Source organism: Natator depressus, chromosome 1, assembly GCF_965152275.1.
Source record: "Natator depressus isolate rNatDep1 chromosome 1, rNatDep2.hap1, whole genome shotgun sequence".
Taxonomy (NCBI): Eukaryota; Metazoa; Chordata; order Testudines; family Cheloniidae; genus Natator; species Natator depressus.
The window spans coordinates 10474591-10499820 of record NC_134234.1 but is presented as its reverse complement, the minus strand read 5'-3'; the positions used below and the strand labels follow the sequence as shown (position 1 = coordinate 10499820).

Sequence of the window (25230 nt, the reverse complement as noted above, 5' to 3'; positions counted from 1 at the left end):
AGTTGGCACTGGTGAGGCCTCAAATGGAGTACTGTGTCCAGTTCTGGGTGCCACATTTTGGAAAGATGGGGACAAATTGGAGAGAATCTGGAGGAGAGCCATAAAATTGATAAAAGGTGTAGAAAACATGACCTATGAGAAAAAGTTAAAAACTCTAGGCATGTTTAGTCTTGAGAAAAGAAGACTGAGGGGAGACCTGGTAAGTCTTCAAATATGTTAAGGGCTGTTATAAAGAGGACAGTGATCATTTGTTCTCCATGTCTGCTGAAGGTAGGAGAAGAAGTAATGGGCTTAATTTTCAGCAAGGGAGATTTAGGTTAGCTGTTAGGAAAAACATTCTAACTATAAGGATAGTCAAGCACTGGAATAGGCTTCCAAGGGAGGTTGTAGATTCCGTCATTGGAGGTTTTTGGCAGGGATGGTCTAGGTTTACTTGGTCCTGCCTCAGTGCAGGAGGCTGAATTAGATGGCCTTTTGAGGTCCCTTCCAGCCTTACATTTCTATTATTTCAATTAATATATTTCAGAGAGATGAGAGCTACAAGAACAAGATGCAAAAAAAAAAGGAGGACTTGTGGCACCTTAGAGACAAATTTATTTGAGCATAAGCTTTCATGAGCTACAGCTCACTTCATCGGATGCATTCAGTGGAAAATACAGTGGGGAGATATATATATACAGAGAACATGAAACAATGGGTGTTACCATACACACTGTAAGGAGAGTGATCCGGTAAGGTGAGCTATTACCAGCAGGAGAGCGGGGGAGAAAAAACCTTTTGTAGTGATAATCAAGGTGGGCCATTTCCAGCAGTTGACAAGAACATCTAAGGAACAGCGGGGTGGGGGGGTGGGAATAGTTTTACTTTGTGTAATGACCCATCCACTCCCAGTCTCTATTCAAGCCTAAGTTAATTGTATCCAGTTTGCAAATTAATTCCAATTCAGCGGTCTCTCCTTGGAGTCTGTTTTTGAAGTTTTTTTGTTGAAGAATTGCCACTTTTAGGTCTGTAATCGAGTGACCAAAGAGATTGAAGTGTTCTCCGACTGGCTTTTGAATGTTATAATTCTTGACGTCTGATTTGTGTCCATTTATTCTTTTATGTAGAGACTGTCCAGTTTGACCAATGTACATGGCAGAGGGGCATTGCTGGCACATGATGGCATATATCACATTGGTAGATGTGCAGGTGAACGAGCCTCTGATCATGTGGCTGATGTGATTAGGCCCTATGATGATGTCCCCTGAATAGATATGTGGACACAGTTGGCAACGGGCTTTGTTGCAAGGATAGGTTCCTGGGTTAGTGGTTCTGTTGTGTGGTGTGTGGTTGCTGGTGAGTATTTGCTTCAGGTTGCAGGGCTGTCTGTAAGCAAGGACTGCCCTGTCTCCCAAGATCTGTGAAAGTGATGGGTCAAAAACAGACTCCAAGGAGAAGACTGCTGAATTGGAATTAATTTGCAAACTGGATACAATTAACTTAGGCTTGAATAAAGACTGGGAGTGGATGGGTCATTACACAAAGTAAAACTATTTCCACATGTTTATTCCCCCCCCCCCATTGTTCCTCAGACATTCTTGTCAACTGCTGGAAATGGCCCACCTTGATTATCATTACAAAAGGTTCCCCCCCCCCGCTCCGGCTCTCCTGCTGGTAATAGCTCACCTTAAGTGATCACTCTGGTTACAGTGTGTATGGTAACACCCATTGTTTCATGTTCTGTGTGTATATAAATCTCCCCACTGTATTTTCCACTGAATGCATCCGATGAAGTGAGCTGTAGCTCACGAAAGCTTATGCTCAAATAAATTTGTTAGTCTCTAAGGTGCCACAAGTCCTCCTTTTCTTTTTGCGGATACAGACTAACACGGCTGCTACTCTAAAAGAACAAGACACTCCTCTTTGAGGTGATGAATCCATGTTAGCACTGGTAGGATGTATGCTTCCTAGTGCTGCTGAGCTTTTTGAACCTCCTAGAAAAGCAGTGCCCATGAGTCCACACAAGCACTCCTTCCCAGAGCTAATGTTCAGAGCTAAGGTTATAAAATGTCACACCATCTCTTATTGCCTTGGTTTCTCTGTTTGGCATGTAGCTGTAGGTATGGGCAACTTCACTCTGTGCCTGGAGAGAAGCTCTTAATTTATTTAACCAAAAATCTCCTGTCAGCTACTTAATCATTCTCGGTTTGTCATGTTTGGCACCATTGTGCTTGTGAGAGAAGGGGCTTTCGAATGATACCCAACTTGACCTATTTCCAATGACATTGTGTTATCAAAATTTTTACCAACTGGGGGACCTGGGAGCCAGGGTGGTGAGAAGCAATCACTTCTGCCATACCACAGAAGGGTGTGGCTGAAATAATGATTCTGTAGTTTTTTATTAATCAAATGACACCTCTTTTACTTCTTTATCATTAATTTGCCCATGCAATTACATGTGCTCCCAGACTAATCTGTAAAATGGGAATAATGGGATCTCTGCAGTTCAGTTCACATTATTTTCTTCACTACCACAAGGGCTAGAAATATTTTTGTAATGAATGATGAGATTTTAGAGCACAGCTCTGTGGCAAGAAGTGAATTCTACAGCAAATTCACAGCTACAGAATGTATTGGGCCCTGACATAGACCTAGAGCCTCAAAGATATGTAGGTGACTAAATCCCATTTATTTCAGTGGGAGCTAGGTGCCTAAATACCTTTGAGGATCTGGTCCTTAGACCACATGTAACCAACAAATCATATACATCAAGACTGAAAACAGCAGGTCCTATGCTTTTGAATTTCTAATTTTAGGTTTTTGTAATCTTTATTTTCAGAATGTTCATAGCTCCAAATTTCCCAGTTTTTACTTACAATCAGAAGGGAGACTTGATAACAGATTATCCATATATACGGGTAAGTGTGAGAAATGTACCTAAGAGGATACAAGGATACAATACTGAGTAAAATTAAGCTGCCATGCTCTAAAGATTGGATGTATGAAAGTGTCAATTTTGATAGCAAATTTGTGGTTTTTTTAATTGGGTTATAACTTGAGGGTGTATTCTGTGCATTGAGGCAACCGTGTCCTGGGCTAAAGAGTGATATTTATATCCCTAAATATTGGTTAAAAACCCTGAGGTAAAATACTAAATCTTTGAATTCATTAGCCAAATTCTAAATGAAAGAGGGGATAAGCTGTAGAAAATGAGCTGTCAAACTGGTGAAAGGTTTAAAATAATTTAAAAAAATAAAAGTTTAAAAACCTTGTTTGTCCTTCCTACTCTCTGTCCTCATGCCCAGCTAGACGGACCATTGGTCTGACCCAGTACGGCCATTCTTATGTTCCGACATTCTTCTGTTCAAATGTTTAGAGAGTCCTTTTCCAACTATATAATAAATGTAGACACAAATGAATAGTTAGTGCAAGGACAAGAGCTGTGCTGACTTGCAGCAGGAAGTGGAGTGGGAGAGTGTGATGGTGGGAAGGGACCAATCTTTTTCCCATTGAAGTCATTGGTCGAATTCCTGTTGACCTCATTGAGAGGAGGATTGATTGTGCCTGAAGGAAGGAAATCGAACAAGGACACTCTAAAAAACACTCACTTTCAATAGTTAGACAGCCCCCTTTTCTTTGGTTTGTTGGTATTCTGTCCTTTTTTTATGTAAGCTTTGGTGCTCTTTAACTTCAGCCAAAGGAAGTGAGAAGTAGAAGTGGCTAAAATTGTTGCTGGCAGTAAACTTAAATTCACCATTCAGGAGCCAGTCAGAAGAGAGACTGCAGTAGCCAATGAGGCTAGAGACATAAGGTTGACATCCACATATCTCACATGCGTTGTTGGTAGATGGGCACTACAGCACACAGTGCCTCAGAAATCCTTTATTTTCTTTCCAACGTGTACATAGTTAAGCTGAATCTTCCTTCCTCTCTAGGGATGATTTACTGCTTTCTACATCCCAGTATAAAGATCATCAAACATGGAGGGGAGAGAGCAAAGGAGGCAATACACTTCAGTAGATAATTCACTGGAGTGGGACTGAGGCCTGGGTTCAGTTCTCAAATTTATCTGACTTGTGTGGCATTGGGAAAGTCACTTTACATCTCTCTGCCTCTGTTTCTCCACCCACCAATTTGTCCATCTTGTCTTTAGAATGTAAGCTCTTCAGGGCAGAAACTATCTCTTACTATATTTTTGTATAGTGCTGTGGTGTTAATTTAGATGGAATAAATGTGCCCAGAGAATCAAAGGTGTTACTGTGACCCTATCACTGTTCAACATTATACAGTTAAACCAGGCTTGGGGTTTGGAATACAATACAGACACATTGGCCTGCTTAATCCCATGACAAACACACAATTAAAACATCATTTTAACCTTTATTAAAGATATAGATAAGGAAAGAACAGTTAAAGCGTTTGAAATGTAAAGTATTAACAGTCAGAGTAATTAATCATTGGAACAACTTACTAGGGCTTGTGGTAGATTCTCCATCTCTGGCAATTTTTAAATCAAGATTGCATGTTTTTCTAAAAAAATCTGCCTAGGAATTATTTTGGGAAAGTTCTCTGGTCTGTGTTATACAGGAGTTCAGCCTAGATGATCACGGTTGTCCCTTCTGGCTTTGGAATCTGTGAATCTCTGGCTTCAGCTTGTTCAGTCATGATGTAATTAAATGTAGGGGAACGGAGGAGGGTAACACTTCAGCTCTCTCCAGGAGGTGTGAAGAAGGGGATTGGGCTCAGAGAAAAGTGTGTAGATACCACCTCACCCTGGGACAGGTATGAGTCTTCTGACTGAAGTGCTACAGTGTCAAGACTCACCCTGCAGGGACCCCAGGCTTTTGTGGCGACCCCAACCAATCAGACATATTGGGGTAATGAGCATATGGGAGCTCAGCAACTCTAACCGTAGTTACCTCTTCCATGGAATAATGAGGGAGGAGATTTGTGCAAGTTAGGTAAGAGCTGATCTGTGATTTCCTGAAATTTGTATTTTGATACAATCATTGGAATTGTTTAATAACTGAGTTAATATATTAAGTTTGAATTAATAGGTAGTAACAGCAGATGCTCTGTCTAAAGGTGGGGTGCCAGCACATCTTGGAAATACTGGTGAGGTACTGCTGATGTGTATGGTTTTGTTTTGTTTTGTTATTTTTTATAAATGAGAAATGTAATGAATTGGGCCTATGTCTGTACAGCTTATGAATTCTGGTTGATATTGAAAAGTTGTATTATGAAAAACGGCTGTATCATGAGTGTGTTAATGTCTGTGGATTCACCATTGATGACAGGAAGGTATACACCATACAGATATGATGGGGCAGTGCTTAGGTCTCAGTGACCCTATTCAGGTGCAAACACCTGAACAGTGGGTGAGCTGCATCCTTAGAAAAGCAGTTTAGCTGAGTCTGAAGGGAACAGGGAAAGAAGGAGAGAGGAAAGTTATCCAAAAGACAGAAGAAAGGAAGGGAGTGGAGGGTTTTAAATAGTGAGCCGCACAGAAACAGAGAGAGCCAGACAGGGAGGAGGCTTTGGGGGCAAGAGAACAAGGGGGGCTCTGTCTTCTTTGTTAAGCCCAGATGGTCCAAGAACTCTGGACAACCCAAGCCCAAAGAATACCCTGGAGTGGTGAGGAAAATATGGCAGTTACATGTGCGCAGTATTTACTGTTTTATATGATCTATACCAGTGGTGGGCAACCTGCGGCCCATCAGAGTAATCCACTGGCAGGCTGCCAAACAGTTTGTTTACATTTGCACGGCTGCCCGCAGCACCCAGTGGCTGTGGTTCGCTGTTCCCAGCCAATGGGAGCCACAGGAAGCAGTGGCCAGTACGTCCCTGTGGCCCGCGCTGCTTTCTGCAGCTCCCATTGGCCGGGAACGGCGAACCGTGGCCACTGGAGCTGCAGGTGGCCATGCAAATGTAAACAAACTGTTTGGTGGCCTGCCAGTGGATTATCCTGACTTGCCGCGTGCAGGCTGCAGGTTGCCTACCACTGATCTATACTCTAGTGTACTTTACATATTGGAGTAGTCCTAATAAGCCCCAATTATTATGTACTGTAATACAAATACATGAATAGGAAACTTCAGTCTTGCTTGTGAATATTCTTTCTAAGATCCCCCATGTCTGACAATTTGATTCTCCCTTCAAGGATCATTCATTTAAGTAATTTGAAGGAGAAGAATGCTTTATTTTCTTAAGAGATTTGGGGATTCTTCTTATCAAGGCTTTGTTGCAAATGAACGGAGCAAGATAATACTTTAACTTTTACGCAGTTGTCTTCTCAAGTGGAAGAAATGATATTGTTCTGGAGTTGGTCTGCCTCCAGTATTAGGGAAAAGGGGAACAGGCCATTGTCCGGACATGGAGGGTCTGAGGAAGAAAATACACAAGTAAGGCTGCCTTTTAACTTCTGTTTCTTGCCAGCACTTGTATATATCATGCTTGTTACATATGGTGTCAGATTTCCATATGAATCAGTACTTTTTTCTCAACTATTTGAAATACTAGATAAAGCAAGATTATGTAGTTCGGGTGTTAAATTGAGGCCGCTTCATCCCTTTTCCTTTACCTTCCCTAAATGAGAAAAATTAATATCATTCCCATCATGTACTGCAAACAGCAGCCTTCAGCTAGTTGTTGATGCTAAGGCTGCAGAAGTGTGAATAGTAAGGTAGATAGGAATTTGTTGTGTGAAAGGTGCAATATAAGAGAACCTCCCTTTTGAAGCTCACTCCATTTCAGCTGCATTGTCTCTGCATGGTTAACATGAGCAAAACGTCATTTTGCTACCAAAGTCAGCAGAACTAACTCTGAGTGCACACAAGAACAGATCTGCTGAGTGGAAAGGTGCCATTTATATATGATCACTTTTCATCTTAGAACCACATTTTGAGAGCAGATGCAAAAGAGTTTTGTCATTGTGTTGTGTATCTTTAATTTTGTGTAACTAGTGTCTGTTGTTCTATTTGACTACAATTAATGGTAGAGAAGAAAAACATATTTTTGGACCTTGCAGGATGATTGCTACTACTCTGGATATGTGGAGGATGTGCCAGAATCTGTTGCAGTTCTCAGCACCTGCTCTGGGCTCTGGTAATGTTGGCCCCTCAATCGGTTAGATTGTAAACAATGTGAATTACTTTCTTCTGAGATGGGAATGTAGATTTAACATAACAGAATCATTTTTTAGTGCCTTCTCTTCCGAATGCAGATTTCACGCAAACTAGTTCATAAGGGTCATTCCATAGGGCTAGATTCAAAAGTCTGTAATCTTATTTTCTTTTTTTATTTTATAGATTGTAAAACAGAATGTAGTGAGTGATGACTGATCTGTGGCATGGTGATCACTTGGGATTCTTCAAGCTCTTAATTGTTGCCTCTCCAGAGTAGCTGTGTTACCAAGAACATTTGTATTTGATTGTTAATTGAAAATGATTTTCCCCTATAGCACTTTTCTTTCAGGAAGGAAGAGGGGAAATTTCAATATTTAAAAAACTGCATTATACATCAAAAATAATTGAGATGGAAAATTTCTGACCAACTCTAATATTTATGTACATCTTTTAAGAAACTTTTCAGTTTTGAGCCCCTTAATCACACTTCAATTTTGCAATTCTCAGGGGACATTTGAAGGTTTATGATTTAAACTATGAAATTGAACCTATTAAATCTTCCTCTACGTTTCAACACATTATTTATCGAATGATGGCTGAAGAAGACTCACCTGGTCGGTGTGGAGTAATTGATGAAGATATCGAAGATGGAGCAGCTGAAAACAGAGAACGTCAAATACCTGAGGTTCAAACTGAGAAACAGCTTGTAACAGGTGTAAGCGTTCTATATAGATTCACGTAAAGTAAATTGATATTATGGAGAACTTACAAAGCTATGCATGTTAGACCCATCTTTCAAACTCACTGTTAGAAGTGAGCTCACCCCTGCTGGAAATTCACAAAATAAATCTCTTCTTCCATAGTTTGTCCATCTGTAAGTCTGGAAACTAAAAGCATTCCTGTCTGATTGTGAGGAAAGCAATTTGTCAGAATCATGGAATCTATGCTAAACCTGTGTGCCTAAATGCCCCAGTTGATCTGTCTCTGCTGGAGATAGAAGTTCCAGCTCTATTTCTCTTTGCTGATTTCTTTCTAGAAATGTTGTCATCTATGCTTTCTAGAAATGTTGTCACCCTTTGGTCAGGATTAGAAAAAGCCCAATATTCTGCTTCCATCTTGCAGAAAGAGCTCACTTTTCTCCCTCTGTTTGTGTTTCACATAGGGAAGGCCTGAGATTCTGGGGTAGAACGGAGAGTAGAGTTAGTGTTACAGTTAATCTTTCCCACCTTTCTTTCTCCTTTTCCTCTTGGTGTGTTCTTGACCTATGGACTGAAGTGGGGGAGTGCATTGGGAGCAGGCAAGTGAAATTAGGACTCTGTTCTCCAGTCCCTGTTTCCCCCAGCTGTGGAGATTGCCCCCCACTCGTCTTGGGCTGGCGTTAGATCTCAGGATGAACGCTCACACTCAAAAAGTTAATGTTTCATATAGTTACCCTTTCTACCCTTTATCTCTTCTCTAGATTTGGGTGACTGGCATACTGTCCTCAACTTGCAGGATGCCTACTTCCATGGGGCAATCAGCCCTGGCCACAGAAGGCTCCTAAGGTACATGATCGGAGGACATCATTAACAATTACCCATTCTACCCTTTGAACTATCATCAGCACCAAGGGTTTTCACCTAGTGCATGGCAGTTGTAGCAGCCTGACTCTGCTGTTGGGACATTCATGGTTGGTATGGGGTCACTCCAGTCATCAGGTGAAGAGCAATATCCCGTAGACTCTATCCGTTCACCTTTATACACCTGAAAATAAATAGAGAAAAATCATTCCTGTCACCACTCCAAAGAATTGGGGTGGTCCTGGACCTGAACTCAGCCAAGGCTTATCTGCTCTTACCTGTGTTTTGAGCTATACAGGACCATTGTGCGATGATCAAAGGTCAGCCACAAACCACAGGCAGAATTGCCTAAGGCTCCTGGGCACATGGCTGCTACTTCCGCCCCGCATGCCAGACTCCATCTCTGAGGTATGTAGGCATGGCTCAAATCAGTCTACTCCCCTCAGATACACCATCTGGACTAGTTAGTATGCATCCAGCCAGGGTATTGTCATCTTTGAACTGATAGATGAACCAAGACAACGTGTGCGAGAGAGTCCCATTCTCACTGGCTCTCCCCGCTGTGACTGTGATGAATCATTTCTGAGTTACCTTTGGGCCTGTGCCTACTTAAGCCCAGTGAGTCATCCCTGAGCCAAAAAGTGTGATGCGTCATCAGAAGCAATTACCTGCCGGTCTTGTGATAGCTCCAGCATGGCCACACCAGTTCTGGTATTCAGACCTTATACATTTATTCAACTGTGGCTCCATAAACATTATCACCATAGAAGGACATAATCTCTCAGAATCATGATTTAATCCTTCATCCAGAGTCAGCATCCCTCTGCCTGACGGCGTGGATGTTGCATGGTTGACTTCTGTGGACAAGAGCTGCTTCTTGGACATGCAAAATATTGTATTACAGAGCATGAAAGCAACTAGAAGAACATACGTGGTTAAATGGAAGCATTTTTCCTTGTTGGTGTTAGGATATAGATATTCAGGCCTGCCTGTCAGGCCTACACTTTAAGAATGGAGGTATATGTTTATCATTTAGCTAGTAATAGAGGTATACAAGAAAGAATCTGTGTAAGGGCTTTCTCTCACTGTGACAGTCTGAGGCCCTGTTCTTAGGCCAATGCCTTTGGCTAAGCAGCAGAGGCAGCCATAAGCTGGGAAGCGTACGGTCACATCCTCACATTCCAAGCTAGTCAATATGGGGCTGTTAGGAAGGTGATCCGATCTATCACCTCCAGAGAAAGGGAAGAGCCTAGAAGATGTAAAAGGAAATTTAAGTTGATAGTTTTCTGTCTGGTAAGAACTCACTTATCAATAGACACAGCTGGGAAACCCTTATGTCTTTATAGATGTAGTTGTGAAATCCTCACTTCTGTATTGTTTTGTCATTATAGTTCCCACTTTGCTATTGTTTATTTGCATGGTCTCTGTCTGGTTCTGTGATTGTTTCTGTCTGCTGTATAATTAATTTTGCTGGGTGTAAACTAATTAAGGTGGTGGGATATAATTGGTTAGCTAATCATGTTACAAGATGTTAGGATTGGTTAGGTAAATTTCAGTAGAATGATTGGTTAAGGTAGAGCTAAGAATATTACTGTATAAATTAGGGGCAAACAGGAAGTAAGTTGGGATTTGAAAATAAGGAAAAAGGAACTTGGATTTAAGCTTGCTGGAGGTTCACCCCAATAAACATTGAATTGTTTGCACCTTTGGACTTCGGGTATTGTTGTTCTCTGTTCATGCGAGAAGGACCAGGGAAATGGGAGAGTGAAGGAATAAGCTCTCTAACAGTTGGCATCCAGTCATAGTTGTGTTCTGATCTAAGCTTCTGTTCTCATGATTTTTGTGCTATTTATTATCTTTAAAGATATCAGGCTTGTTGTTAAGTTCCCAAAAGTTCAGTTTCCCATTTAGCAGCAATGTTGGCCTGTCATCCACCAGAACAAGGAACTTCTGTTTTTCCCCACCAGACAGTTAACAGACTTTTAAATTGTTTAACATGAGTTTTTCCACCCATAAATTGGATACCTGTCCCATGGCACCTAAACTTGATTCTCTCAAAATAGATTGTTCCACCCTATGAGCCTGTCATCTTGTTTGTTACATCAGTGATCAATGACAACTGTATTCCTAGTAGCCTTTACTTTTTCTCATAGAATAAGCAAGATATACAATTCACGTCAAATTCTCCATATATTGTCTTTATTGTGGACAGAATGACAATGAGACCTTGTCCTAATTTTCATTCTGAAGGGGGTCTCAGACTTTGACATCAACCAATACCTCCACTTATCAGTGTTTTTTCCCTAAGAACTCATTCATCTGCAGGGGAAGCAAAGCTTCATATTTTTCATATTAAAGAACACTTTTGTACCACCTTATCAAAACAAAACCCACCTGCAAATCAATCACTCTTTGTGGCATTTGGTTGCATATCAAAAGAACAATCAGTTTCAGCTCAGAAATGTTCAGGATGGATTGCTGATTGCATTCAAGTAGTCTATGATGTTAACAAATGGAGCCCTTCAACTTACATTGGAGGGAAATAGATCTGGGGCTCTTGTCTCCAGCAGAGGCAGATCAACTGTGGGTGCCTTTTCAATGACAGCCCTCCAGGTGTGGTGAGGTGGAAATATATAAAATTCCATGACTGCTAAACTGTCATGAGCAGTTCACAGCCTCTTAAAGCCCAACTTCACTGAAACCAAGTGTTGCAGGAAAAAAAGAAGTGAGAAGCTCATCCATACCCAGCAACAGCCCTGGGACCAAAAGAGCTACTTCTTATTTTGACCTAAATCCTTTGCTGCACAAAAAGATTGTGGGATTGGGTGGGTTACAGCAAGAAACTGCAGATGGTTTTGTTTCCCCACTGAAAAAATGTGAACAACCACTGCTCTAGAGAAGCCCTATGGCAAAGAAAAATGATTTTTACAGTATTACATACTCAGTGTTGTCAGTTAGTTTCATGCAGTTCTATTCAAATTCATATTGTAGGTGCCATGGCAATGTTATTCTGCAGAATTGTATTGAATTATATTTCTGTGAGATGTTCCCATGGGGTGAATTGTGTAATACAGGAGAGTATGGATCAGAGCTGTATTTCTATGACTCTTCATACAGGTAAAACACCTGAATTTACTTTACATAACCTTACTTTACATATCTTCACTTCCAGAAAGATGGACTAAGCCGTTCGTACACATCTTCCAGATACCTAGAATGTTATTTTGTAGCAGACAAAGCCAAGGTAAGTCTCATCAAATTATAGCGATAGTGCTTTGTTCTAATTGTAATTTGATACATTAAAACTATTTTAGTAGTAATCCTTCTGTACTTAAATCTCCCAGTAAAAATATATATGAAACATTAAAGTTTGATTTATAGATCAGGATGTGAACCATTCTCCTTAGTCATTGGTTAGAAATGTAAATATACTCTTCAGTTGATGACAGTTCACTGACACAATTTGTGTGTCCATGAAATGTAATTGTCACTGGTTATAGTTGCAGCTGTGCAGCCTGTGTGAAAATGGTGCTGGTTAAGGCTGGATCGATCTGCTTTGAGATTAAGGAAGGGGTCTTAAATAGTTCCTCAAGAATATGCTCTGAAATAAACTCAACAGACTCACCTATTTGGATATCAGTTCTGCACCAGTCCATCTTGTACTCATATAGTGGATGCTTCTTAATAGTAATTGTGATAATAGCAACTTCAGGTTAAAGGCAACATTTTGCCAGGAACCAGTCCTGTCCCATTAACATCAGTGTTAGTGGGATTCAGATATTAGCCACAGGAATGATGCTCATTAGCAACTTTCTTTTTTTTAGAGGAGATGTCCTACCTGTAATCAGATTCCTGGCTCTGAGCATGTTCAGCTGAGTTCTTCCGCTATATGCCATGACTTCCTAACACATGGACCTATCACCAATAAAGCTCGGGTCCTGGAGGCACTATGTAAGCTTGGCATTATATGTGAATCCCAGCCAGTGGCAAGCCATGGATATAGTACATGTGGAAGAGCTGTTTTTGCTTGCAGCTGCATTGTCGTTTCTGTGAGTCAGTGGTGGGCATTTCAGCAGCAGTTTCTGTCCTTCAGAAAGCAATGGTGATGGTCTTGTTGGGAAATTAATCCATGGCAGGGTTGAGACTCTTGATGCTTGCTACATGTTCTGATCCTCTTTCCTTCGGCGATAGTACAGTTGTTCGTCTGACGTGCCCACATTGCCGTGCAGCAGTTCATCTGAGCCTTTTCCTGTACTGGTTGAGAGTCCTCTCTGTAAGAGATCCAGGTGCTTGCCTTGGTTCAGCAGAAGTGGGAGGGTCTGTCAAGAACATGGAAGAGTATATTTTCTGTCCATGGAGAGAAAGAAAGAAAAAATTTCCGCTCCCGCTTTTAGTTTTGAACATCATGACAAGGCTAAAATTTAATACTTTTATCATCTAAGTATACTTTTATTCCATCTTTATACACAGGACTGTTCAGATGCTCATGCTAGTCACATATCCAGACCAAAGAGACACTGTTGTGACAATTTGATTTATTTTTTTGAATTGGGACCCGCTTTTGGCATGTGGGGGTAATCAGATCATGGCCTCTTACCAGTATTAGGTTTTAACATTCTTTCAGGCCAGAGAAACCTGGGAGGATATTAATCTGTTGGAGGTCCTAGAGTGGAAGAGGGAGCAACTTTTCCAGGCCAGCAGAGGAATTCCATCTATACAGAGGAGATTTATTTTTATCATCTGCTAACTAAAGAGCATGTCAATTAGAGAAGAAGGCTATTAAAATACAAGGATGGCCACTGGAAGTTTGTCTTGCCCAGGAATCTCACCCACCATCTAGAATTTCTCTTATATGCAAACTTTTCAAGCATCAACTGTTGGCAATGGGAGAAAATCCAGACAAACATTGGCATGGTGCTGAAGTAAGATGCACCAGGACTGACTCTCTTCTGCCTCCTCCGTCTCCCCCCAGCACACACACACGCACACACACACTCCAGGTAGCATGCCACGAATGGACAGGGCCAGGAGCCCAGTATCACCATCCCCAGGGGACTTTTCCACTTACTAGAGCCACTGGGACATCTCAACCAAAGCATACTACTGTACTGCTAATGGTGTTATAATTCTATAGAGACAAGGTGGGTGAAGTTTATTGGACCAGCTTCTGTTTGTAAAAGAGACAAGGTTTTGAGCTCACACAGACCAGAAATGTACCCAGACTTGTAAACAAGCTCTGTGTAAACTTGAAAGCATTCCAAGAGAAGTTGGTCCAATAAAATAATATCTCACCCACCTTCTGTAATATCCTGGGACCCACATAGCTGCAACAACACTGCCTACACCAGTGGTATAATTTTATAGCAATCTACTAATGTGACAGAGTTACAAAGAGAACAGTATATGCAGAAATATGCACCAATGATTACTAAATCTGTAGTCCTCGTCCTTTTTTAATAGTAAAAAATGAATTGATAGTGGCTTATTTACATCTTTATCCCATTTGGAATGTGTCTTGGTTGGGGAGGTAAAAGGGGGGCTAGGGAAAAGGTGTGGCTTCCATGCTCAATTGAAGCTAAATTCATCCCCCATTAATGTAATCTCTGTGTAACAATAAGTTTATTGGTTGGAATCTGGATATCCCTCCTTCCTCCCCTTCCACTTATCTGGCAATTTCCAACATTATAATAATAACAGAGTTGATTGGTGCCACTTGCCAGGCTCTAGCTGCGGTTTCTGCTGTATTGCTTCTTCCTCTCCAAGCTGTTCCCCAGGCTCATTCCTGAACAACTCTTTGGAATATGGCTCCAGGCCCACTCTGCTGCATGGCCTGGTATGGTGCCAGTTCCTGCTGCAGAGTCTGTCCTGGGGTCTTTTTCTGCTATTCTGCCCCCTCTGTCAATGGGCTGTCTTTTGGTGCTATCCACATCTCCTCTTCCTTCAGTCTGAAAATCATCATACCATCCCTGTTAGGAAGCTAGTCACTGTGGGCTCTAAACTCAGGATGGGGGCAAGCAGCTATTTGAACTCTTTGTAGTAGGGGCTAGTAGTCAGGGAGTTCCAGGACCTGCCATTATCATCCTTGGCCTGTGGGTAGATGGTTTTGAGGTATTTAATATGCTCCCTGCACTAGGTAGCAGTCTAACTGATCCCCACTCCATCAAATTCTTTGAGATCCTTACATATAATTTCAGGTTTCTGATGCTTCTTCTAAAATCATGGTCCTTGCTTTCCTCACACCATAGGTTAACCAGAACGCTGGCATGCTCCTCTGGCCAGATAGCAGCATGCTGGGTAAGCATCATGTATTTGGCTCAGCTTGAAGATTGAGCTCTGTAGAAAATGGAGCAAGTCATGTGGAAAGAAAGATTAACTGACCAGTGTAAATAAACTGGCAGGTAGCTAGCCATTCACAGGAGGGTAGAAGGAAGGAAGTAAACAGAAGAGGTAGAAGGCACAAGCCCTAGGAATTATGAGATGGTATTGGAGGATTAACCAAACACCCACTCAGTTACACATACTTTAGCTCCATGATCATTACGAAGTTAGCAAGTAGGCGTGCACCTTAAAACGAAACACATGCTTTTACCCATACTCCAGGAGTGCAATAGAACATCGGTTCAAAGGACATATAAGCTTGTGGCTAATGGTTTTGTGTGTGGATGGTAGGAGTGTTTGGGCTAAAACACATAAGAATGTGGTAAGTCTGCAGTGTAGACAGACCTCTGGAGCAAAGAATATAACTAGCAGGATTGGAGACTGCACAGGTGCTGATTTTCCAAAGTGCTGGGGGGTGCTCGAACCCCGGCTCTGCCCCCACTCTACCCCTTCCTCCAAGGCTCTGCCCCGCCTCTTCTCGACCCCGCTCCGCCCCCACCCCTGAGGATGCTGTGCCCTCGCTCCTCCCTCCCCCAGCCTCCTGCACGCCACAAACCAGCTGATCGCGTCAGGCAGGAGGTACAGGAAGGGAGAGGGAGGAGCTGATTTGTGGGGGCCTCGGCAGGCGGGAGCCACTGGTGGGTGGAGGGGAGCTGATGGGCTGCCAATGGGTGCTCAGCACCCACCGTATTTTCCCTGTAGGTGCTCCAGCCCTGGAGCACCCTCAGAATCGGCATCTATAGGAGACTGGAAAACTCTGGAAAACAAGGATGGTGGTGGATAACCCACTGAACATGAACTCCTCGTGTAATGCCCTAGCTAAGTGAGCTAAACCACTTCTTGGGTTTATAAACAGGGCAACACTGAGTCAGAGTAAGAAGATGGTATTACTTCTGTATCCAGCATTGGTGAACCCATTACTGGAACGCTATGTCCAGTTCTAATATCCACACTTTAAAAAGGATGTTGCAAAATGGATGAGGATTCAGCGAATACCCACAAAGATGATTTGAGGTCTGAAAACCTGCTTTCCAGTGAGAGGTTTAAGAAGTTCAATCTGTTCAGTTTACAAAGAAAAAGGTTAAGAAGTGACTTGCATACAGTCTATAACAATGGGAGGTGATCAGTGATAGTAGAGGCTCTTTAGTTTAACAGACAAAGATATAACAAGACCCAGTGTCTGGAGACTGGAACTAAATAAATTCAGACTGGAAATTTTTAACAGAGCAGTTCATTAACCTTGTGAGCAATTTACAAGGGGATACCGTAGATTTACCATCACTGAAGTTTCGAAATAAAGATTGGATGACTTTCTAAAAGATTTGCCTAAGTCCAAGTTGAACGTGAGATCCCAGCGTGATGCTGTGGCCAAAAGGGCTAATGTGATCCTGAGATGCATCAACAGGGGAATCTTGAGTAGTAGTAGAGAGTTTCTTTGCCTCTGTGTTGGGCATTAGTACAACCACTATTGCAATATTGTGTCCAGTTCTGGTGTCCACAATTCAAGAAGGATGTTTGATGAACTGGAGAAAGTTCAGAGAATAGTCACAAGAATGATTAAAGGATTAGAAAACATGCCTTATAGTGATAGACTCAAGGAGCTCAATCTACTCAGTTTAGCAAAAGGAAGGTTAAGGGGTGATTTGATCACAGTTGATAATTGCCTACAAGGACATTAGTTTTTTGATAATGAGCTCTTCGGTCAAGATCCAAGGGTGAAAATCCTGATGGAGTATTTTCAGAGAAGTAGAATCACAGGAATATAACTCCCTTTTCTTGGAAAATGTAAGTTAATAAAAATTAATGGGAGAAGTGAAATAGTAATATGTAAGCAAATATGTCTGAATCACACTTAATGGAAAGATTTTTCATGAAATGTGCTACTGTTTAAAGATATCACATGGAATTAATTTCTGTTCAGGATGGAGATTCTAAAATGTTGTTTTCACTCCTAGTTTCGCCTTGAGGATTCCAATGAAACTTTAGTGACATTGAAGATGCTTCAATATATCCATTTAACAAGTGAAGTGAGTTATTATTTACTCTTCTTATTCTCATTTTTGGGACTCCTGTGGCTGACGCAGTGTTAGGACTGACCAATTGTACCTAGTCTAGGTTAGTAACCTACCCAATTCAAGGGAAGGTCCTGTTATGCCTTTTCCTTTAGCAATCAAATTTCCTGTTTTCTGCTGGCGTCGAGTAGAACCAACAAAATATAGTCCATCTGTGATGGGGTGTCTAGATCTCACACGGTAGCAGTCAGGAAGAGGTGAATAAATGGATCAGTTACATCTCCAGCTGCGATTAAGTGGATGATTAGCATTCGCTGTGATAAAAGTCTATAGCTTAGGCAGAAAAGGGAGACAACCAAACAGCAGGCTGGCCATTCAACTGGTTTTAAGCCAGCTGGACCTGTTTTTGGTAATGTTTGTTCCTATCTGGTACTGGATGTGGTTTTGTCTGGTATCAGAGCATGCTGCTCCCCCTGTGCCAGTGTGATCTTGCATGCACAGTGCATGTGAGGTCATGACACAGAAGATGTCATTTTTCAGAGCATGTTGCTCTGCCACTGCTGGAATGACTTTCCATGTACTGTGCATGTGAGGTCACACCATCCTTTGTGCAACACAACCTCACACACATGGTGCCTGCAAGGTCATGCTGGTAAAGGGAGGGGTGATGCCCTCTGCAAAATGGCATCCTCCATGTGGAATGACCTCACATGCACTGGACAGGGTGGGGTGGCATGGTCTGCAAAATGGTGTCCTCTTTGTGAGTTCATGCAAGGTCTCGGGGAGGGATTATGCAGGCAGGGGTGGATCTATGCTGTTTTGGAAGTACCTGGGTTCCCGGTATTCTGGGGATGCATCAGTGGCAACCCTACTAGAGAATCTGAGAGTTACCTTGAGGAAGTTCCTCAGCAGCAGACTGGGAAGAAGCTGACCAAGGAGATGGAGCTTTGGGGACAGAGGATTAGAGTGGAGCTCTGTAAAAGATGTCTGCAACCATGCAAAGATAGAAGCAACCCAGGGAAGCACCAATGGATTGTAAGAAGTAGATCTTAACTGCTTAACACAGGGTCCCTGGGCTGGAACCCAGAGAAGAAGGTGAGCCTGGGTTCCCTTACCACTGCCCGCAGGAGGGGAGGTGTAAACCTCAGGAGTAAAGAGGCAAGGAATACTGAGCCTATATCAGGCTTGAAGACCTAATCTAAAGTCATTAGACCTTAAGTTTTATTTGGACTTTTTGTTATCTCGGAAGGGGGTGAGGCTTTAAATGACTTGGTCAGAGGGCTGAGTCACAAGAAGAGACAGACCATGAGTGCATGAGCTGCTGCTGGGGATCATTAGCTTCCTCAGCCTGGGCTAGATACTGGCAGGGAGCGGGACATGAACACTGATTTATGCTTCCCAGTGGGGTTGCTAAGGACTGAACGACAAGGTGGAGATTAAAGATAATCTAGGTCTGGCCCAACACCTAAACAAATATTTTGCCTCAGTTTTTAGTAACAATAATGAGGAGCTTGGGGGCAGTGTGGCTAATGGGAACAAGGATATGGAAGTAGAAATTACCACATCTGAGGTGGAAGCCAAACTCCAACAGCTTAATCAAACCCAAATCAGGCAGTCTGGATAAATCTCTGTCCAAAAATATTAAAGGAATTGGCACATGAAATTGCAAGCCCAATAGCAAGAAAATACAACCTAGATGGAGCTACTATAAGGTGGGTGCATAACTTGTTGGAAAACTGTTTCCAGAGAAGAGTTAACAGTCAAGCTGGAAGGGCATATCAAGTGGGGTCCCTCAGGGATCAATTCTGGGTCCAATTCTGTTCAATATCTTCATCATAATTTAGATAATGGCAGAGAGAGAACACATATAAAGCTTGTGGATGATACCAAGTTGAGAGGGGTTGGATGTATTAGGAGGAGTGTTGTAAACAAGACACAATAAGTGATTCTTCCGATCTACTCTGCACTGATTAGGCCTCGTCCAGAAAAGAGCAACAAAAATGATTAAAGGTCTAGAAAACATGACTTATGAGGAAAGATTGAAGAAATTGGGTTTGTTTAGTCTGGAAAAGAGAACACTGAGTGGGGACATAAAAGTACATAAAAGATTGTTACAGGGAGGAAGGAGATAAATTGTTCTCATTAATAGGACAAGAAGCAATGGGCTTCAGTTGCAGCAAGGGTGGTTTAGGTTGGACATTAGGAAAAACTTTCTACCTGTCAGGGTAGTTAAACACTGGAATAAATTGCCTAAGGAGGTTGTGGAATCTCCATCATTGGAGGTTTTTAAGAGCAGGTTAGACAAACACCTGTCAAGGATGCTCTAGATAATACTTAGTCCTGCCATGAGTTCAGGGGACTGGACTAGATAACTTCTCTAGGTCCCTTCCAGTCCTACGATTCTGTGATTCTATGGGACACTAGATGGAGAGGAGTCTGAGTTACTATAGAGAATTCTTTCCCAGGTGTCTTGCCAGTGGGTCTTGCTCACTTCCTCAGTGTCCAACTGATTACCATGTTTGGGGACGGGAAGAAATTTTCCCCCATGATAGATTAGCAGAGGTGCTGGCAGGATTTTGCCTTTCTGTGCAGCGTGGGCATAGGTCACTTGCTGGTTTGAACTAGAGTAAATAGTGAATTCTCTGTAGTCTTTAAATCGCGGTTTGAGGACTTTGGTAACTCAGCCAGGCATTATGAGCCTATTGCAGGAGTGGGTGGGTGGGCTTCTGTTGCCTGCAATGTGCAGGAGATCAGACTAGATGACCATAACGGTCCCTTCTGGCCTTAAAGTCTGGGGGCAGGTCTACACGACAGCTTAAGTCAATCTAACTTACGTCATTCAAGGGTGTGAAAAAGACTCAAGTTACAGCAACCTAAGAGCTATCCATGCCGGCACTATGTCGGTGGGAGATGCTCTCCCACTGACGTTACTTCTGCCTCTCACGGAGGTGGAATAATTATGGCAACAGGAGAGTGCCCCACCGTCAGCATAGAGCAGCTTCACCAGATGCACTACAGCAGTGCAGCTGCATCAGTGCAGCTGTGCCAATGTAGCACTTCTAGCATAGAGCTGCCGTGAGTATATCAAGCCACCACGAGTTTAGCCTCCTGCCAACTTACTGTTGGATTGTTCTCTACAACATAATTTTGTTAATGGTAAACCCTCTATTCAGTTCCAGTTAAACAGTATGCACATGAGTGAAGCCCATCCCTCCCATTCCCCGAACAGTGCATGAAAGTGATGGTATGTTCGTGCATGGGGCAGAAAGTACAAGTGACCATCGGCAGAACAGAACAGAAAAGCTGTACACAAAATACTGTCAAGTGGACAAAGTAAAGAAATGAAAAAGCAGATATTGTTCTAAGTTATTTCAGCTTTTGTAGTTACGAGTGTTGTTTGTAATTATGATATGTAAACATTTTTCCAGCCAGAAATAAGATTTTCAAATCCATAAGCCTCCCTTTAACATTGTGATTTTAAATTGAGTCCTGCAGCTACTGATGATGCCAACAGAAATACACATGGGGAGGGACACCAACAATGTGGATCTATTAAGGATAATAGCTTCAAAGTTTTACATGTAGATGACTTCTTTTTAATACTTAATATTATGTTTTTAGATGTACCGTCCATTTGGTCTTCATATTATACTGGTTGGATTAGAGATCTGGACAGAAAGGGACCTAATAACAATTACTCACCTTTTGGATCAGGTTATTGGATTTTTTTTAAGCTATGTTGAAAATTTTCTTCAGCACCGGGTACATTTTGACCACACGGAATTAATTGTGTAAGACTTTTATCTTAATCTGTAAAAATATGTAAATACTGTGATTTACACTTATTAATTAGGATTTTTAAGATATTTTGCAAGATTCTGTTTGGAAACTAGAAAAAATATCCGCAAAAGGTATCCCTTATTTTCCGGTGTAACCCAGCTGACAATTTCAGTACTGGGTTTTCGCTTGCTTCTGCACCCAAAGTGTATGTCTATACTGCAATTAAAAACTCATGTTTAGCCCATGCCAGCGACTGGGGCTCATGGGGCTTGGGCTGCGGAACTGCTTAATTCCAGTGTAGTTTTCTTGGCTTGGACTGGAGCCCAGGCTCTAGGACCCTGCGAGGTGAGAGGATCTCAGAGCTCAGACTGCAGCCTGAACTGGAACATCTACATTGAAATTTAATAGTCCCTCAGCCTGAGCCCTGCGAACCTGCGTCAGCTGAAGTCTAATTACTGTGTAGATGTACTCTAAGAGTGTGGGGAGTTTGATAGTCTCTCACTTGCTTTGGAAAATCTCAGTTTATTCTAGAAACTGTACAAACATCCATAGATTTTTAAATCCAGAAGCACCCATTGTCATCATCTTGTCTGACTTGCATGACCCCGGACACAGGATTTACCTGAATTAATTCCTCTTTGGACTAGAGCGTATCTTTCTGAAAAACATCCAGTCTTGATTTTAAAATAGAGAATCCACCACAATTTATGGTAAGTTGGTTATAAATATATGCCTTATTTCTAGTCTAAATTTGTCTAAATTCAGCTTCTAGCCACTGAATCTTTTACAGCTAGATTGAAGAGCCTCCTATTTTAAAATTTCAGTTTCTAGTATAGGTACTTATAGCCTCTGATAAAAGTAAACCCATAATCTTGTCTTTGAGGGATTGAGCTCCTTCAGTCTTTCAATATAAACATGTTTTCCAATCCTTTAATTATTTCCCTAATTCTTGTCTGAGTCCTCTCTAATTTTCAACAGCCTTCTTGAATTGTGGGCACCAGAACTGGACAAAATATTCCAGTTGCCCCAGGGCCGAGTACAGAGGTTATATAACCTCTCTACTGCTACTCGATATTCCCGCTTATGAGTGGTTCCTTGAGGACACCCACATAAAGTTTCTGGCTTCCAGCCACCACCTTTCTTGGGTGGAGACCCATGTGTCTCTCCCTCCTACTGGGGATTTTAAGGCTACAAAGCTCCCTGCCTTACACTGTGATATCCCTAGCAAGCCAGTCTGCCTAACGGCCAGCACCTATGCTTTCCTTTCTATCTGAGGGGTGTGAACGGTATATTGCCAGCAGTTACAAGTAACCACACAGTACTTTTTAAGCAAGTACATTTATTCTTAAATGTGACAAAGCTCTGTCCTTGTCTCCGTGGGTCCCACGTTTCCTGGCGTATTTCGCTAGCCTCAGAGGCTCACTGTGACCCTCCACATAACCCTTCTCTCTCTAGAGACAAGGGTCACAGTCTACTGAGCCATTTTCATCATAAGCCAGCGAGGGAGGTGAGGAGAAGTTATCCTTCCTTGCACAGTCTCTGTTGTCTCCCAGTCTCAGTGATTAATCAGGAGGCAAAGTGGGGGGGGGAGCCCGGGCAAACCCTCTACTCCGGGCTCCAGCCCAGGGACCCTAATAGTATCAGCTATGGTAGCTGACCTTTTAAAAACATGACATATACAAATCCCTGGGCTACTTCCCCCACAGCAGCTCTCACTTCCTCAAGCTCCACTTCACCCTTACCTCAGGGCCTCCTTCCTGTGCCTGATATGGTGTGTACTACTCAGCCTCTCCAACAGCGCAACTTCCTCCCACAGCTCCTGACATGCACCCCCACCTGACTAACTGGGAGGCTTTTAACTAGTTTCAGCCAGCCCCTGATTGGCTTCAGGTGTCCCAATCAACCTAGCCTTCTCCCTGCCTTCTGGAAAGTTCTTAATTGGCCCCAGGTGTCTTAATTGACCTGGAGCAGCTGCCATTTCACTTATCCTGGTACCAGGGATTTGTTTAGCCTGGAGCTAATATATCTATCTCCCACTACTTTTCTATAGCCTTCTGGCCTTGCCCCGTCACATAAAGTAAAAGCATTACAGAGAAAGCATAATAAAAATAAACAGATTTAAACACACCTGGAGTCACCCATCAGTCTTCTGGGACCCTATTAGACCAAAGTTTTTTCCAACCCTTCGACAAGGCTTTTCTTTGTATGTTGATTTTGAATCAGTATATGCAAGTGCTTACAATCTGAGGTGCTTACAATCTGAGTGCATCACCTTAATCACACCCACACACACTCTTTTCAGTTCCTGTAGGAGCTGTGGTAAGGCTGAGAATCTCTCAAGACATCTAGACAAACTCATGTGCAGTGCTGGAGAGGAGCCGGTACACATGGCCCATGTATGTACTAGTGACATAGGGAAGGTAGGGCTTCTAGTTCCACATGTAGGGCCAGTTAGGCAGAATGGCAGGGCCTCAATGCATGAGACTATGGTGTAGGGAGGAGGGTTTCAGGTTTATTAGGAACTGGGCAACCTTTTGGGAAAGAAGGAGACTATACAGGAAGGATGGGCTCCATCTAATCCAAAATGGATACAGACTGCTGGCATGTAAAATTAAAAAGGTCATAGAGGAGTTTTTAAACTAAGAGCTAAGGGAAAGCTGATTGCGGAAGAAGATTACAAGATTCAGACAGAGATATCCCTTAGTGGAGAATCAATTAACAGGGATTCTCTATATCCTAGTGAAGAGGAGAGGATAGACGTTGATAAAATATAGGTAGGAACTGAAGAGAAACAGGTGAAAAAGAATCCCATTCAATTACATCACATGAAGGCAGAAAACTAAATATTGACAAACTTTATAGGTGTTTAAATGAATCAAACAGTACCGTAGAATCTCTATGGATAGAAATTTCATCCTTGAATAATAAGAGTACATTCCTACTACTATACTATCAGCCACCTGACCAGGATGGTAATGGAGATTGTGAAATGCTCAGGGAGATTAGAGAGGCTACAAAAATAGAAAACTCAATATTAAGGGGGGATTTCAACTCTCTGCATATTGATTGGCTCCATATCACCCCGGGATGGGATGCAAAGATAAAATTGCTGGACACCATAAATGACTGCTTCTGGGACCAACTAATCCTCTAACCAACAATAGAGAGGCAATTCTTTATGTAGTCCTGAGTGGCACACTGGACCGGGCCCAAGAGGTGAATCTATCTGAACTGCTCGTCAATGGGTGACTATAATGTAATTATATTTAACAACCTTGGATGTGGCGGAAATACCAAAAAAAGTCTACCACAGTAGCATTTAACGTCAGAAAGAGGAACTACAGAAAAATGAGGAAGCTAGTTAAACATAAATTAAAAGGAACAGTAACAGGAGTGAAATGACTGCAGACTTCATAGAAACTTTAAAAAAAAACACCATAAGAGAGGCTCAAATTAAATGTATATACAAAATGAAAACAAACAAAAACTGAGGACCAAAAAATGCCACCCTGGTTAAGCAGAGTAAAAGAGCCAATTAGAGTAAAAAAAAAGTGGAAGTCAAATCCGACTGAGGAAAATAGAAAGGAGCATAAACTCCAGCAAATCAAGTGTAAAAGAATTAGGCAGGCAAAAAAAGAATGTGAAGAGTAATTAGAAAAAGACACAAATTAATAGCACTTTTTAAAGTACATCAGAAGCAAGAAGTCTGCCAAACAGTCAATGGGGCCACTGGACAATTGAGGTACTAAAGCAGCACTCAAGGAAGATGAGGCTGTTGCAGAGAAGTTAATTCATTGCATCAGTCTTCACTTCAGAGGATGTGACGGAGATTCCCATACAAAATGGGAAATGACTGCTTAGGAAGGAGTACTGTGGAAAAAGATCTGGGGGGATCACAGTGAACCATAAGCTAAATATGCCTCAACAGTGTAACACTGTTGCAAAAAAAGCAAACATCATTCTGGGATATATTAGCAGGAGTGTTGTAAGCAAGACACGAGAAGTAATTCTTCTGCTCTACTCTGCGCTGATTAGGCCTCAGCTGGAGTATTGTGTCCAGTTCTGGATGCCACATTTCAGGAAAGATGTGAACAAATTGGAGAAAGTCCAGAGAAGAGCAACAAAAATGATTAAAGCTCTCGAAAACATGACCTATGAGGGAAGATGGAAAAAACTGGGTTTGTTTAGTCTGGAAAAGAGAAGAGTGAGAGGGGACATAACAGTTTTCAAGTACATAAAAGGTGGTTACAAGGAGGAGGGAGAAATATTGTTGTTCTTAACCTCTGAGGTTAGGACAAAAAGCAATTGCAGCAAGGGAGGTATAGGTTGGACATCAGGAAAAACTAACTGTCAGGGTGGTTAAGCACTGGAATAAATTGTCAGGGAGGTTGTGGAATC

The 25230-nt window shown here is 42.1% G+C and overlaps 1 protein-coding gene across 1 annotated transcript in view; it reads left to right on the top strand.

The window, feature by feature from the left end:
- LOC141981076 (disintegrin and metalloproteinase domain-containing protein 9-like) overlaps positions 1-25230 on the top strand; it is a 119662-nt gene that overhangs the window by 8080 nt on the left and 86352 nt on the right. The window contains exons 4-9 of the mRNA XM_074942885.1: positions 2819-2897; positions 7007-7083; positions 7611-7818; positions 11835-11906; positions 16996-17067; positions 20674-20843. Coding sequence (XP_074798986.1) covers positions 2819-2897; positions 7007-7083; positions 7611-7818; positions 11835-11906; positions 16996-17067; positions 20674-20843 — 678 coding nt within the window. The remainder of the gene's footprint in view (positions 1-2818; positions 2898-7006; positions 7084-7610; positions 7819-11834; positions 11907-16995; positions 17068-20673; positions 20844-25230) is intronic.